This window comes from Rhinatrema bivittatum, chromosome 8, assembly GCF_901001135.1.
Source record: "Rhinatrema bivittatum chromosome 8, aRhiBiv1.1, whole genome shotgun sequence".
Taxonomy (NCBI): domain Eukaryota; kingdom Metazoa; phylum Chordata; class Amphibia; order Gymnophiona; family Rhinatrematidae; genus Rhinatrema; species Rhinatrema bivittatum.
The window spans coordinates 223,473,541-223,488,316 of NC_042622.1; the positions used below are offsets into that span (position 1 = coordinate 223,473,541).

The 14,776-nt window shown below is 46.5% G+C and overlaps 1 protein-coding gene across 1 annotated transcript in view; it reads left to right on the forward strand.

The window, feature by feature from the left end:
* The first annotated feature begins 260 nt into the window (after positions 1-260).
* The window catches only part of MAP1S (microtubule associated protein 1S), a 58,142-nt gene continuing 43,626 nt past the window's right edge, over positions 261-14,776 (forward strand). The window contains exons 1-2 of the mRNA XM_029613698.1: positions 261-406; positions 4,392-4,493. Of these exons, the coding sequence (XP_029469558.1) occupies positions 274-406; positions 4,392-4,493 (235 nt within the window). The 5' untranslated portion in view covers positions 261-273. The remainder of the gene's footprint in view (positions 407-4,391; positions 4,494-14,776) is intronic.

Below are 14,776 nucleotides of genomic sequence, written 5' to 3' on the forward strand. Positions count from 1 at the left end.
ACCTTGATAATATTCATTTACGTTCGTTTAACAGACTTTACCATGATGGATATTCTGAAAACCCGACAGGCTGCCGGCTTAGGAAGCACGAGAGGAGACCCGGGAATAAAAGCAGAGGTAGAAACCGGGGCAGAGCTAAGCTGCCGCAGCATCCCCTTTAAGAGGCGGGGTTTCCTGCTCTGGGCGCCCTCCCATTGGCCGGCGGTGACATCAGCGGCCAGAAGTAAAAAGGGGCGGGGCGGAACGGGGCGTGACGTCAGGTGGCGGGGAAAGATGGCGGTGCAGGCGGGAGGAGCGGATGGACGGGAGTCCCGGCCTGGCAGCGCCCGCCTCTCTCTACTCGTTATCGTGGGCGAATGTGGCCGTCCGGCCCTGCGCTGCTCCGTGCTGTCTGAGCTGGAGCGGGGTGAGAAGGGGGCACAGTACCCCGGGGGTGTGGTGCGTTACCGGCAAGGGGTGCAGGGCGTTACTGGGCGAGAGAAGAGGGGACAGGGGTGCCGGGCATTACTGGAGGGGTGGACACGGGTGCTGATTATTATTTGGGGAAGGCAGACTGGGGCATTGTTGGGGTATCCCCATGGTGCAGGGCATGGTTGGGGCGGAGGTATCCCAGAGGTTCAGGGCACCCCCCCCCCCCCGAGGGCATTGCATCGTTCAGATTCTGTGCCTGAGTTGGTTTGTGGCCCAGTGTATAGGTTACTCATGAAATTTATTTTTTTTTATAGCAAGTTTACTATGGCAATGAAGTGTCCCGTTACCTTAATAGGAAACAGGCTTTTGTTCTGTGCACCTCTCTAGCTATTGGAGAGGACTGCATAGTGGGGTTTTTTTTTTTAAACATTTTAGTACATTGTTTAATCATGTTTTATGGCCGCCAGGGGCGATACTATGTATCTAGGTATGGTGAGACTGCTTTGATGTAGTTCTTGGCAGCTTGCTTTTCAAAACACCTGCCTTGTCTTTGAAAAAAGAATGTAAATCCTGGAAGCGTGTGGTGCCTGTAGTAATTTTAATACTTACATGGCAGGTCTGATTTTTATATTAAGCAATCTTTTCAGGATACCGGTGCAAATCTCAGGTGTTCATAGGGTACAAAGAGCCCTTATGATGAGATGACTAGCCGAAACATGAGGTGGTAATGTTTCTGTCACAGGGCATTGGTGAGACCTCGCCTAGAACATGCCCAATTCTTGAGTTCCTTTCTCTGGAAGGTATCAGAAGGGTGAATAATCCAGATAAGGGTTGCCAGAATGGTGCATCATCTGCATCAAAATCCATATGGGACTTAAGGAGACCTGCATGTATACCCTAAATGAGAGAAAGGGGGATATAATAGATCTCAGAGGTGTAAATTATGCACAAGGAACAAATCTTTCAGAGAGGAAAGAATGCATTGGAACAAGAAGTCAGAGTGTAAGGTTTGGTGGGTGGTGGTATGAGGGGAGAGACTCGGGAGCAATGTCAGAAAACTTCATGGGAAAGGGTGGTGGATGTGTGGAACAGCCTCTTAGGAAATGGAGGCAAAACTAGTAATTGAATTCAAGAAAGCCTTGGGTGAGCAGAGGCTTAGTTGGGAAGTGAAAGCCGCAGATTAGCTGGGATCTGTGCTGTAACAGGAAGTAAATTAGGCAGCCTGGATGGGCCTTCATCTATTGTCCTATTCTTTTCAAGGCATCCAATCACTTTTTGTGCTTACAACTTTACTCCTGATTTAACAAACGTAGTGCATAAAGTAGCACATCTGCATGCAAATCCCATGTTCAAGGCATTAGTTAATAGTTCCCAATGCAGAGAGGTTTGTAAACGTAACACGAGAAATGTGGTCAGAGGTGGAATAAAGTTTATGGGGCAGAAGCTGGAGTTCATGATGGGGGGGGATTTGTGCTTTTAACTCCTGATTTGTATTCAGAACTTTAAGGGGACACATTTTCTTGCAGACAGTGTGCATAAACCATTTTTGGGTTAATGTGCTTTTTTTTTTTTAATTAAAAAGTGCATTAGCATACCATCAGCTTACTGGATCAGGTGTTAATGCTTTTTTAGTAACTGAGTAAAGAACATGGGTGTGGAACTTTGAACGTCTGTTCACATCTTACTACATTTTCTAGATTAATTTCTTGTAACAGAAGAAAAAAGGCTGAGACTGGTAGATGACTGCTTACCCGGTGCACACTACCTCTGGTAGATCTTCCTTGACCATTTGGGGTATTGAAGATCCTCTTCCTTGAGTACAAACTCAGTGGAGATGGGTGCACGCATCCTCCCCCTGCTCTGTTTTTTCTTCCTTTTTGTAGTACCGGTATTAGACTGCTGTGATCCCTGGAGAGGGAGGCACAGCTTCAGTATTGGACTGTCACTCTACATTTATGGGATTAGAGTACCCAGAGGCTAGTTTCTTGATGGTGGTGGAATACCACTAATTGCTCTAATTTGAAGTGAAATCATTACATGTGCTGAGGAGCGAGCCTGGCAGGCTCTGTAAAAAGGGTGTGTGTGTGTTGGGGATGGAAGGAGACACCTGTCAGCTTGGGTGCCATCCAGGAAATAGCTCTGCTGGGGAGGGCAGCCTTGGACACACCCAGAACCTGTCAAGTGGCATATGATCATGGTACTCAAATAAGCTGTGGGTTTTTTTGGGTGTGGAAAAGAGAAGCCAAGAATAATTTCCATGCAGCAGAGGTTTCTTATGGCAGTGTGCTGAAGGCCAGTTTAAAGTACTCGGAGCAAAACAGTGAGTTTCTCCTTAGTGAACTTGTATCTGAGAGAAATCAAAATGTTTTCCTAGGAGAAGCCTGGGAGATGTGCTTTGAGGGACAAGTTCTTTCTAGTCCTCATGCCCCAAGCAAGCTGCTGTGGCAGATTTAGGTTTATTTGGAAGGGTGAGATTGAGGAAAGAAATGAAAACACCAGCAGCTGTGCTCAGAATGAGTAGAAACCAGACCCCCCCCAAAACAAAACCCCCAAAAAACCCCACTAACTGTTCCTTGGTATTGGGAAAACAAGACGCCAATATAGGTCAGTCCTCAGATTATGCTCACAAATGCAAACTTATTCAAATCTTTATTGGTTGGAAGACACGTTCACCAATCTCCCCCCAAAATAATAATCTTTAAAGATACAATAGCATAAAACCCTTAGTGTTCTCTTTCTTTTACAGTCCAAACCCTTGAAACACTGTCAAAAGGGCCTGCAGCCTCAAGACCACATAAATCAAACTACATATAAACACGGACAAAAAATAAACAAACACAAATCACAACAATAAAAGGAGAAAAAAATCAAAAACAGTCAATTCTTCTTTTATCAAACCCAAAACTATGAGATTTTGCTTAAAAAAAAACCCAATTTATTCTGGAGCAAAAACTGTTTAAACAGCTTGATCAGTGGCCAGTATTGTGCTCAGAGGTAGTCATGGGGAAAAGGGAAAGCAAGGAGAAAGCAGCATGTCGGTTACAACATCCAATCATCAGCCGCGCACTTCCAACTCGAGCAGTGTATAAATCCAAACTGTGTGTCTCGGGCTCAGTGCTCGCTTTTATTTTTGGGGATGGAAGTCTTCCAAGCTGCAGGTTACAATGTTCCTCCCCGGCACCTAGTTTTGCTTTAAAGAGCGGCAACCCTCACAGTGGGAAGCCTCATCAAGAGGCCCCAAAGTGGAAAATGAGGGCAAACAATCACAAGGGTCGCAACACCTGCTGCCGCAGCGTTTCGGCAGCACTCCCCCCCCCCCCCCCCCTTGCATCATGGGATTGCCGTTGTTCGTTTCGCCATTATTCATAAACTTCAGCGATTCCGGTTCCATAGTCCTTTATATCTAGCTTGATTTATGTGGTCTTGAGGCTGTAGGTCCTTTCGACAGTGTGTTTGACGGGTTTGGACTGTAAAAGAGAACGAACACTTAGGGTTTTATGCTATTGTATCCTTAAAGATTATTATTTTGGGTGAGATTGATTGAGCATGTGTTCCAACCAATAAAGATTTGAATAAGAGTTTGCATTTGTGAGCATATTCCGAGGACTATCCTGTACTGCTGTCTCGTTTTTTTAGAATGAGTAGAACAAATCTTGAACCTGCTGAATTTCTCTTCTCCCCCCCCCCCCCCCCCCTGGAATTTTGTAAGACTCCTATTCGTTACCTGTTTGAGCCATTCTGGATTTTGTGACCCTAATGATGCGCACAAGTCCTCAATGGGCTCTTCTCCCCGCCGTGGGGAAGACTGGCAGTTTTAGGATGACCTGGGCCGATTGACAGGTGCAGCTAAGGCATGCAGGGCAGTGCACGTTTGGGAGGAGGGAGGGGAGATCATTTGGAAGGTACCCCTATGGGCTCTGCCAGTGGAGTGACAGGTTACACTCCCCTTAACGATAGTGATGTCTCTCTCTTCCACTTAGGGATCCGCTCCTGGGACCTAGACGCTGCCTCCTGCAACCTGGACGATCAGCTTAAGCTGTTTGTGTCTAGACACTCTGCCACGTTCTCAACTCTCGTGAAAGGTAAGGAGGAAACTTGCACCGATACGCATGAGGCGTTTTTCTTTCCCCAGAGGGGTCTCTTAAGTTGTATCTGGATGCACTCAAAGTAATGACCTATCTGTTTCCTCCCTTGTGGCTTCTGATACCTTTTTGAGCGGGATGTCTTCCTCTTCTGTCAGAAAAACCTCCTGGAGAGGGGGAGGAGCTGCTTTGAATCTGTCCAGAGAGATCTTGAGTTTCTCCCTCTCACTTCCCTTCCTGAAGGAATAGGAGGTAACTAAACAAGTGTTTCCAGGAACCAAGAGTCCTAACTAGCCTGTCCTTCTCAGCTCTTCCCACTTTTATTTCCTGATATTTGGCTTTTTGGCACTTCAAAGTGGATTGCATTCAAGTACAGTAGGTATTTCCCTATCTCCTGGGGCTTACAATCTGAGGGCCAGATTCATCAAGGTATTTTCCCAAAGACACAGAATGGGAGAAAAAGCCTTGGTGAATCAGGCAGTACGTTTATACCTGAGGCAAAGGGAGGGTAAAGTGACTTGTCCAAAATCACAAGGAGAAGCAGTAGGATTTCCTGGTTTGTAGCCTGCTGCTCTAACCACTAGGTTACTCCTCCATGCCACTCTTCAGCCACTTGGGCCCACTGTTCTCTGAGGCTATGTAACCAGTCATCGATTTAGATTCTTCTTTTATGCCCTTGTGTATGGGAGCTCATGGTAGCGTTTTGCTGGGCTTGGCCTTGTGTGGCATCTACTGATGTGTGGTAAAAGCCCAAATCTGTTGTAATATTTTTCAGCCCCTGTCTGTCCCTCAAATAATTTTGCTGCCATGTGTACAGGCCTATGAGGCCTGTGTGGAACTGGAGAACATAAGATGTGCCATACTGGGTCAGACCAAGAGTCCATGAAGCCCAGCATCCTGTTTCCAACAGTGGCCAGTCCAGGCCATAAGTGCCTGGCAAATACCCAAATATTAAATACATCCCAAGCTACTTTTCCTTATTGATTAACATTAGTTTATGGACTCCTGTTCTAGGAACTTAGCCAAACCTTTTTTTAAACCCAGTTACACTATCTGCCATAACCACATATTCTGGCAATGAATTCCAGAGCTTAATTATGTGAGTGAAAAAACGTTTCTCCAATTTGTTTTAAATGAGCTACTTACTAACTTCATGGAGAGCCCCCCTGGTCCTTCTATTATCTGAGACAGTAAATAACAGATTTACTTTTACCTGTTCAAGTCCTTTCATGATTTTAAACACCTCTATCATATCCCCCCTCAGCCGTCTCTTCTCAAAGCTGAACAGCCCAAACCTCTTCAGCCTTTCCTCATAGGGAAGCTGTTCATCCCTTTTATCATTTGGTCACCCTTTATTCTTTCTCCAGTGCAACTGTGTTTTTTTAATTTATTTTTTTTTTAGATGTGGTGACCAGAATTGTACACAGTATTCAAGGTGTGGTCTCACCATGGAGCGTTACAGCGGCATTATGACATTTTCCGTTTTATTCACCATTCCCTTTCTAATAATTCCCAACATTCTGTTTGTTTTTTTGGAAGACATCCCGCCGATGATTTCAATGTATTATCTACTATGATGCCTAGATCTTTCCTGGGTGGTAGCTCCTAAAATGAAACCTAACATTGTGTAACTACAGCAAGGGTTATTTTTCCCTATATGCATCACCTTGCACTTGTCCACATTAAACTTCATCTGCCATTTGGACGCCCAATCTTCCAGTCTCACAAGGTCTTCCTGCAATTTATCACAGTCTGCTTGTGATTTAACTACTCTGAATAATTGTCATCTGCAAATTTGATTACCTTGCTCATCGCACTCCTTTCCAGATCATTTATAAATGTATTAAAAAGCACCGGTCCTAGTTCAGATCCCTAAGGAGCTATGTTTACCTTTTTTCCATTGTGAAGACCATGTAATCCTAATCTGTTTCCTGTCTTTTAACCAGTTTGTAATCCATAAAAGGACATCCTCTCCTATCCCATGGCTTTTAGTTTTCTTAGAAGCCTCTCATGCAGGACTTTGTCAAACATTTTCTGAAAATCCAAATATACCACATCTACCGGTTCACCTTTATCCACATGTTTATTAACCCCTTCAAAAAAAAGTAGGAGATTTGTGAGGCAAGACTTCCCTTGACTAAATCCATGCTGGCTGTGTGCCATTAAACCATGTTTGTCTAAATGTTCTGTGACTTTATTCCTTATAACAGTTTCCATGATTTTTCCTGGCACTGAAGTTAGGCTCACCAGTCTATAGTTTCCTGGATTTCCCCTGGAGTCCTTTTTAAATATCTGGATTACATTGGCCGCCCTCCATTCTTCAGGTACAATGGATGATTTTAATGATAGGTTACAAATTAATTTTAATAGGTCTGAAATTTCATTTGAGTTTTTTCAAACCCTGGGGTGTATATCATTTGGTGCAGGTGATTTACTGCTCTTCAGTTTGTCAATCTGCCCTGCTGCATCTTCAGTTCATCGGAATCATCATCTTTGAAAACAATCTTGAACAGGGATTACCCCCAACATCCTCTTCAGTAAATGCAGAAACAAAGAATTTGTCTTTCCGTGATGGCCTTATCTTCCCTAAGAGCCTCTTTAACCCCTCATAAGAACATAAGAAATTGCCATGCTGGGTCAGACCAAGGGTCCATCAAGCCCAGCATCCTGTTTCCAACAGAGGCCAAAACCAGGCCACAAGAACCTGGCAATTACCCAAACACTTAGAAGAACCCATGCTACTGATGAAATTAATAGCAGTGGCTATTCCCTAAGTATAATTGATTAATAGCCATTAATGGACTTCTCCTCCAAGAACTTATCATCTTAACGGTCCAACAGACTTCCTCGCAGGCTTTCTGCTTTGGATATATTTTAAGTTATGAGTTTTTTCTCTAGGGTCAACTTTTCAAATTCTTTCCTAGCCTGTCTTATCAGTACCTGACATTCAATCTGCCAGTGCTTATGCTTTATCTTTTCTTCTGATGGAACCTTTTTCCAATTTTTAATGAAGATCTTTTGGTTAAAATAGCCTCTTGCACCTCACCTTTTAACCATGCTGGCAATTGTTTTGCCTTCCACCTTTCTTAATGTGTGGAATACATCTGTACTGTGCTTCTAGGATTGTATTTTTAAACTATGTCCATGCCTGTTGCACACTTTTTTAACCTTAGCTGCATCTTAAGTTTTTTAACTATTTTTCTCATTTTATCAAACTTCCTCTTTTGAAAGTATTGTGCTAGAGCCATGGATTTGCTTACTGTCCCCCCTTCCAGTCATTAATTCAAATTTGATCATATCACTATTGTCAAGTGGCCCCATCCCTATTACCTCTCACTAAATCCTGCGCTCCACTGAGAATTAGATCTAAAATTGCTCTCTTCTGTTCCTGAACCAATCATTTATTCCATCCAGGAACTTTATCTCTAGCATGTCCTGATGTTACATTTACCCAGTCAGTATTGGGGTAATTGAAATCTTCCATTATTACTGCACTACCAACTTGGTTAGCTTCTCTAATTTCTCTTAGCATTTCACTGTCTCTCTCGTCATCTTGGCCAGGTGGACAGTAGTATACTCCTATCACTATACTCTTCCCACACACAAGGGCTTTCTACCCATAAAGATTCAATTGTGCATTTAGTGTCATGCAGGATCTTTGTCTGGAATGGCCAAAAGGATAGTGCCACCAAGATGCTCCGATGTCATTTGTACTCTGGTATAGCACTATCCCATTGGTTATCCACCTTCCACCACGTCTCTGACCTTTTTAAGTGTTAGGCGGTTTATAAATCATAATAAATGTAAATCTAAGTCTGACATCATTCTCGGCTATACACTTTAATTCTCCCATCTTACTACTTAGACTTCTGGCATTAGCATACAAACATTTCAAAGTTTGTTTTTTTTTTTGTATTAACATTCTGCTTTTCAGTTGTCAGGGATAAATTGGAATCTTTTTAGCTCAGGTGAGTTTTTAGTTACAGGCACTTGGACTACTTTTCTTATTATTGGAACCTCTCTGTCGGGATGCCCTAACTCTAATGCATCATTAGTATCATTTGAAGATACCTCTCTCCGAACCATGCGCTGCTGAGCGACTGTCGGCTTTCCCCTTTGTTCTAGTTTAAAAGCTGCTCTATCTCCTTTTTAAAGGTTAGCGCCAGCAGTCTGGTTCCACCCTGGTTAAGGTGGAGCCCATCCCTTCAGAAGAGACTCCCCCCTTCCCCAAAAGGTTCCCCAGTTCCTTACAAAACTGATTCCCTCTTCCTTGCACCATCGTCTCATCCACACATTGAGACTCCGGAGCTCTGCCTGCCTGTGGGGACCTGCGCGTGGAACAGGGAGCATTTCAGAGAATGCTACCCTGGAGGTTCTGGATTTAAGCTTTCTACCTAAGAGCCTACATTTGGCTTCCAGAACCTCCCTCCCACATTTTCCTATGTCGTTGGTGCCCACATGTACCACGACAGCCGGCTCCTCCCCAGCACGGTCTAAAATCCTTACTAGGTGACACGTGATGTCTGCCACTTTCGCACCAGGTAGGCAAGTTACCAGGCGATCCTCACGCCCACCAGCCACCCAGCTATCTACATTCCTAATAATCGAATCACCAACTATGACGGCCGACCTAACCCTTCCCTCCTGGGCAGTAGCCCTTAGAGATACATCCTCTGTGCGAGAGGACAATGCACTACCTGGAGAGCAGGTCCTTGCTACAGGATCACTTCTGCTGCACTAGGTTGATGCTCTCTGACCAGGAGACCTATGTACAAACGCTTATGTGTTGCGGCAATGAAGACACATCAGGCAGGAGTCATGGCAAAAAGGGAAGGGGCTGAACACTCCCGTGGGTCCCCTTTTATTGAACATTCATCCATAGCATACAAATGTGCCATCACATCATTGGCTCTCCTAGCCATAGTATACAGACGTGCCATTAGACCATTGGCTCAGGGGGTGCGTACAGATCATTTAATTGGCTGCTGAAGCCTATACCATATATGTGTCTGTCTTCTGCCTGCAGCTGAATACGTGGCAGCTAGGTATCCTCTCCTTAGGCAATGAGGGTTAATTATAAGCTAGAGATTTAAGATGTGCTAGTCTTGCTGCATTCAGTGCAAAGGTCAGAGAGAAGGGAAGTTAGTTAACCCCTGACATGGCCTGCTGGCCATCAGGAGCAAAGCTCATAATTCCCCACACTTGTGTTTCTCTGAAACTTAGTCAAACCTCTTAAAGCATACTTGATCACGTGCCACCTCCCTTTGGGTCCTTTAAAGCTGTCAGCTGTGTTCTGGATTAGGGTTCCCGTTATTGAGGGCTTCCTGGCATTTCTTGCTCAGCTATTAGTGCTGGAAGAATTGGCCTCTGCTAGCCTTGGGGGTTAGTGGGCTGATCTGTATCTGCTTCCTCCACAAAAGACTGAACATGAAGAAGCAACTTCAAGACTAAACTGCCTTAGATGTGGTGGTGGTGGGGCATATTTGGATTTAATTTCAGTTCCAAACCTGTTCTCAATCCAAGTTATAGTAACGACAACAAAATGGTCCATCTGGTCTGCCCAGCCAAGGTTCTTATGGTAGTAACTGCTGTTCCTGTACATCCCCGGATCAGTCCAGACTCCTGGGTTTTGCCTCCCAGCGGATGGAGACAGCTTCGCAGGTACCGCCTCTTAACCTGGAGTACCAGCTGCTGCTCCTCAGTATTTGTCGCCAGCAGATGGGAGGTGGTGCAAAACCTGCAGTTCCGACCAAGCCAAAAAAGAAACATAGGATTTCTTGCTTTTCTTGGCAGCTCTAATTTTTTATTTTTTTTCCAGAGCACTGTGCCTCCCGGGAGGTCGGTAGGTCCTGGTGGGGCTATCCTTCCTGATAACAGGTTGGAGTGTGCCAGGGGTGATAGTCAGTGATCTGGCTCCCTCCCCTCCCAGCACAAACTCTGCCATTCTTCGGCCTTTCAGGAGAGGTTAGTTTGTTTTTGGTGCGGGCAGCCTTTTAAAGTTGACTTAAAAAAGGAACCGAACAGGAGAGAGACGGCCTGGCCATGGTCTTTGCTCTCCCGGGCGTTTCGCTGCTTCCCGACCAGCACAGAGGCAGTCTTCAGGTCCGTGGTCCCAGCAGTTCCTTCGGTAGGACCAGATTATGCTGCGTCCCTCTTGCTGTGTGGCCTGTGGGGGAGCCTTGCTTGCGGTTTATCTAGGGCCGGCTTGTGCTCAGGGCCGGCTTGTGCTCTCGAGGCCTCCCTGGTGGGGAAGGGCTCATCGAGAGGACTTGCAGGGTCTTTCCCGGTGGCGGGAGCTGCATCTGCACTCTCCTCCTCCTCCTCCTGCAGAGGCCGTTCCCGAGTAGCGAGGGAACTGCCGCCATTTTGAATTCTCCTGCACGATTGGCGGAAAGACTGGCTGGGAGAGGGGAATTCCCTCTGCTGTCACCAGTACATAGTCCCAGAGGGGCTGGGAAGGGGGGGGGGGGGCATCGCTCCCATGGTGGGTGTCTAATTCGGTTCCCTCCCCATCCTTCCTCCGGAATCGTTTTTTTTTTTTTTTTTTTTACTCATGCACCAGGCCTTTGGCTTGGAGTGCCAAGTGGCCTTTTTCTCCCAGATGTGACCCGTCTCTGCAGCCACCCAACAAGGTGCCTGCTGCTTCAGCAGGGTCCACACCGTCAGCTCCCCAGTGGGGAGTGATCACGTGTCCGGCGACATAGATCTGCATTTCCCTCAGGGGGTGGGGGGAGGGGACCCTCTGCTCACATCATGACAAGACCCGGGGGAAAGTGGACCCTGGATCGCCCTCTTCCCCCCCCTGGAAGGGGAGATCCCAGGGTGCTGCGTCTTTCAGCGGGAGGAGCTGGCCCCTCTTATCCCGCATGTCTTAGTGGAGCGACCGTCCAACCCGTTACAGAATTGCTAGCAACGCTTTTTTTACAGGAAGAGCAGGCGTCACGATTCAGACAATGCTGCTTGAATGTGCTTTGCGTTTGGACTTGGCTGTAGAAGCAGGCCTGTACTCTTCCCTAATGTCTGAGCGTCATTGGCTGTCATCTAAATCCAATCCCTGCCCCCCCCCCCCCCCCCCCCGTTGCAATTGCATCCAAAGCCTGAGGTTAATTGATCAAGGGTAGTAACTGCTGCTCTGTGCAAGTTATCCCCCCCCACCTCCGCACCCTTTTCATTTCCACCCTCTAGTCTTTAGGGATCCACAGACGTATCCCATGCCCTTTTCAATTCATTTACTGTCTTCATCCTCTCCACCTCTTCTGGAAGGGCAGTCCAGGCATCCCTCACACTCTGGGGAAGTAAATATTTCCTGATGTCGTCCCTCTTTCATTTCATGGCCCCTAGTTCTACAGTTTCCTTTCTAATGGAAAAGGTTCGAAGATCGTGCATCATTAAAACCTTTTAAGGTATCCGTATCATCTCCCCTGCACCTCCTGTCTTGCAGGGTTTACATATTCAGCTCCGTCTGCCCATACAGAGCCCACACTATCTTGGTCAGTTTTCTCTGGACAGCTTCCATCCTGTCTCTATCGATTTTTGAGATACGGGCTCCAGATCTGAACACAGTACTACTCCAGGTGCAGCCTCACCAAGGACCCTGTACGAGGGCATCATCACCTCCCTTTTCTTATAGGTTATTCTCCTCTCTCTATGCAGCCAGACCAGCTTTCTTCCAGCTTTAGCTATCGCCTTGTCACGTTGCTTTTGCTGCCTTCAGATCGCCAGAAACTATTACCCCCAAGGTCTCTATCCCAGTCTGTGCCCATCAGTGTCTCACTCCCCATCACATACAGCTGTTTTGCATCACTGCACCCCCAGATGTGTAACTCTGTACTTCACAGCATTGAATCCCAGCTGCTAAGTCTTCAACCACTCTTCCAGCTTTCTTAAATCACATCTCATTCTCTCTACTCCTTCAGGCGTGTCCACAAACATTTATCTTCTATTCCTTCCAAATTGTCGCTCACAAAGATGTTTAACAGAGCCGATCCCTCTGGCACTCCACTTAACCACCATTTTCTCTCCAGAAAACTGTTAATGCTGTCTCCTGTCGGCCAGTTTGTAGTGCACTCCACCTTGGTGCCCACTGCCAAGCTTCTCATGTTGTTCACGAGCCGCCTTTGTGGGACTGTATACATACTTAGATTGGGTATTTCTCTGCCCCAGGGTGCTCACAGCCTAAGCTTCTGCCCGAAGTAATGGAGCATCGGTGGGAGCAGCAGGATTTGGATTCTGGCTCCTCTGGTTCTCTGGCTGCTGCTGCTCCTTACTGTTGGGCTGTGACTCTACACTTTCACTCCTTGGTGACAAGCCCGGGGATTTGTTTTAGCTGCTAACTGTACCAGGTGTGGGCGTTGAATGGAGTCATTTAGAAATCTGATACAGAATGCAGGGTGGGTGGGGTGGGGATTAAGTTCCATGTGATCTCCCTTATTCTCAGGCCTGCTGGCTCAGTGCTGACTGTATCTGGGCTGTGCCCTTTCCCCAAGGGAGGGTCAGCAGAAATGCTGTTCGGTTTTTTTTTTCTGTTTTTTTCCTTCCAGCTGTTGTAAAAATCTTATGCTGAAAGCTTCCATCTGCTGCTCAGCTGATGTGATTTGTGTTCTGGAGTTGGAGAACAAAATAGCCCCAGGGAAGGGCACATCCTCTGTGGCCCACTGAGACCCCCCACCCAGCTCTGCCAATGCACCTCGCTGCTGGAGTAACCTGGTGGTTAGAGCAGCAGGCTGAGAACCAGGGGACCCCTAGGGTTCAGATCCCTCCTGCGACCTTGGGCAAGTCCCTTTTGCCCTCCATTGCCTCAGGTGCAAGTTTAGATTGTAAGCCCTCTGGGGCAGGGACCTACCTGACTGTGACTCTCTCCTTGAGCTTGGGTTTGGTGATTAAATCTGAAATTCAAATCCAAATTTCACCCCTCTTGTTGTACTGGAGCCCATTGTTTAAAAAGCTCTAATTTTGGAAGCTTAGCAGAGATCTCCAGGCCCATTTTAAGTGCGGCAATGTGGGTGGCATGGTGCAGAGGCCATGCATGCTGTACCCATTGAATTGTCTGAATATGCTCATTTTTCTGAGTACTAGATGCATGCCAGTAAATCCAGATGAATGCTTAGAGAAGGCACTGTGGAGTACTGACATTGATTTTAAAATTGTCTTTGAGTATTTAGAGGTTTTTCACGCTTCAAAATTGGGCAAATTGTAGGGTCTGAATTGCTTTCCTCTGGCTGCTTTCAGGGAGGATTTACGTAAAGGGGAAACTTTTTTTTTTTTTTTTTTTTTAAATTTGTTGAAGTTGATTGGACGGGGTTCACTTGCTTTGTTTGACTTGGTTACAGTGACTCGTGTATACGTGTCCCTGGGCTGCGGCAGAGCTGCTGGTACCCCCGCTCATGGAGCACGGTGGGGGGGTCCATGTCTGCAGCAGGCAGATATGCTAGTGGCCGGGACTGAGAAGCAGCTTCACCTATGCTAGCCTCTTCCCCAGTGGGTTGAGCCTTTGGAGGCCAGCATGGTTTAGAATGTCCACATCTAGATGAGCGGTCCCAGGGGGGTCTGGTCAGGTACGGTCTGTATCCAGGCAGGGGTCAAGCAGTGTCTGTATCCAGGCAGATGGTAACAACAGAGCAGGCAGAGGAGAATGAGGAAGGAGGGCAGACAGGACTAGGACAGAGGAGCAAGGCAGGATACTGGAACAGGACACAGTCAAGGCAGGATTGAAGGCAAGCCCTGGTTCCTATAGATTTACAAGCAGCATGCAACACTGTGGCTCATACCTCTACTATGCCACCAGATGAGAAGGAAATGTGCTCAAATGGTTCTCTTCTTTCCTAGCTTGACAGGGCATTCCAAGCCAAACTGGGCAACTACATCTCTGACACAATCCCTATCGACAGGTGGCCCTCAGGGTTCAGCACTATCAGCCACGCTTTTCAGCATATGCTTCCTTTGCGTACACTACTTGCAAAACTAGCGAACGCTCCTCTGCCGATGACGTTCAATGCTACATTCCTTACACCAAATCAGTTGAAAGCACAGCATCAACTCTACCAACATACATGAAGGCAATACAGCATGAACTGACAAAGCTTAAACACTAAACACAAATAGAACTGAAACTGTATGGCTAAAGAGAAACACTCCCCGTGACCTGGGTAATCTTCACATTACACCCTCTGAACAAGTATCAGACTCAGGACTCCCGCACTGTGTTGCAGTCACTGATTTTTCTCCAATATAGATTGCTGCGACTCCCTATTGCTAGGCCTTTCTTCAGGACTTCTAAAACCACT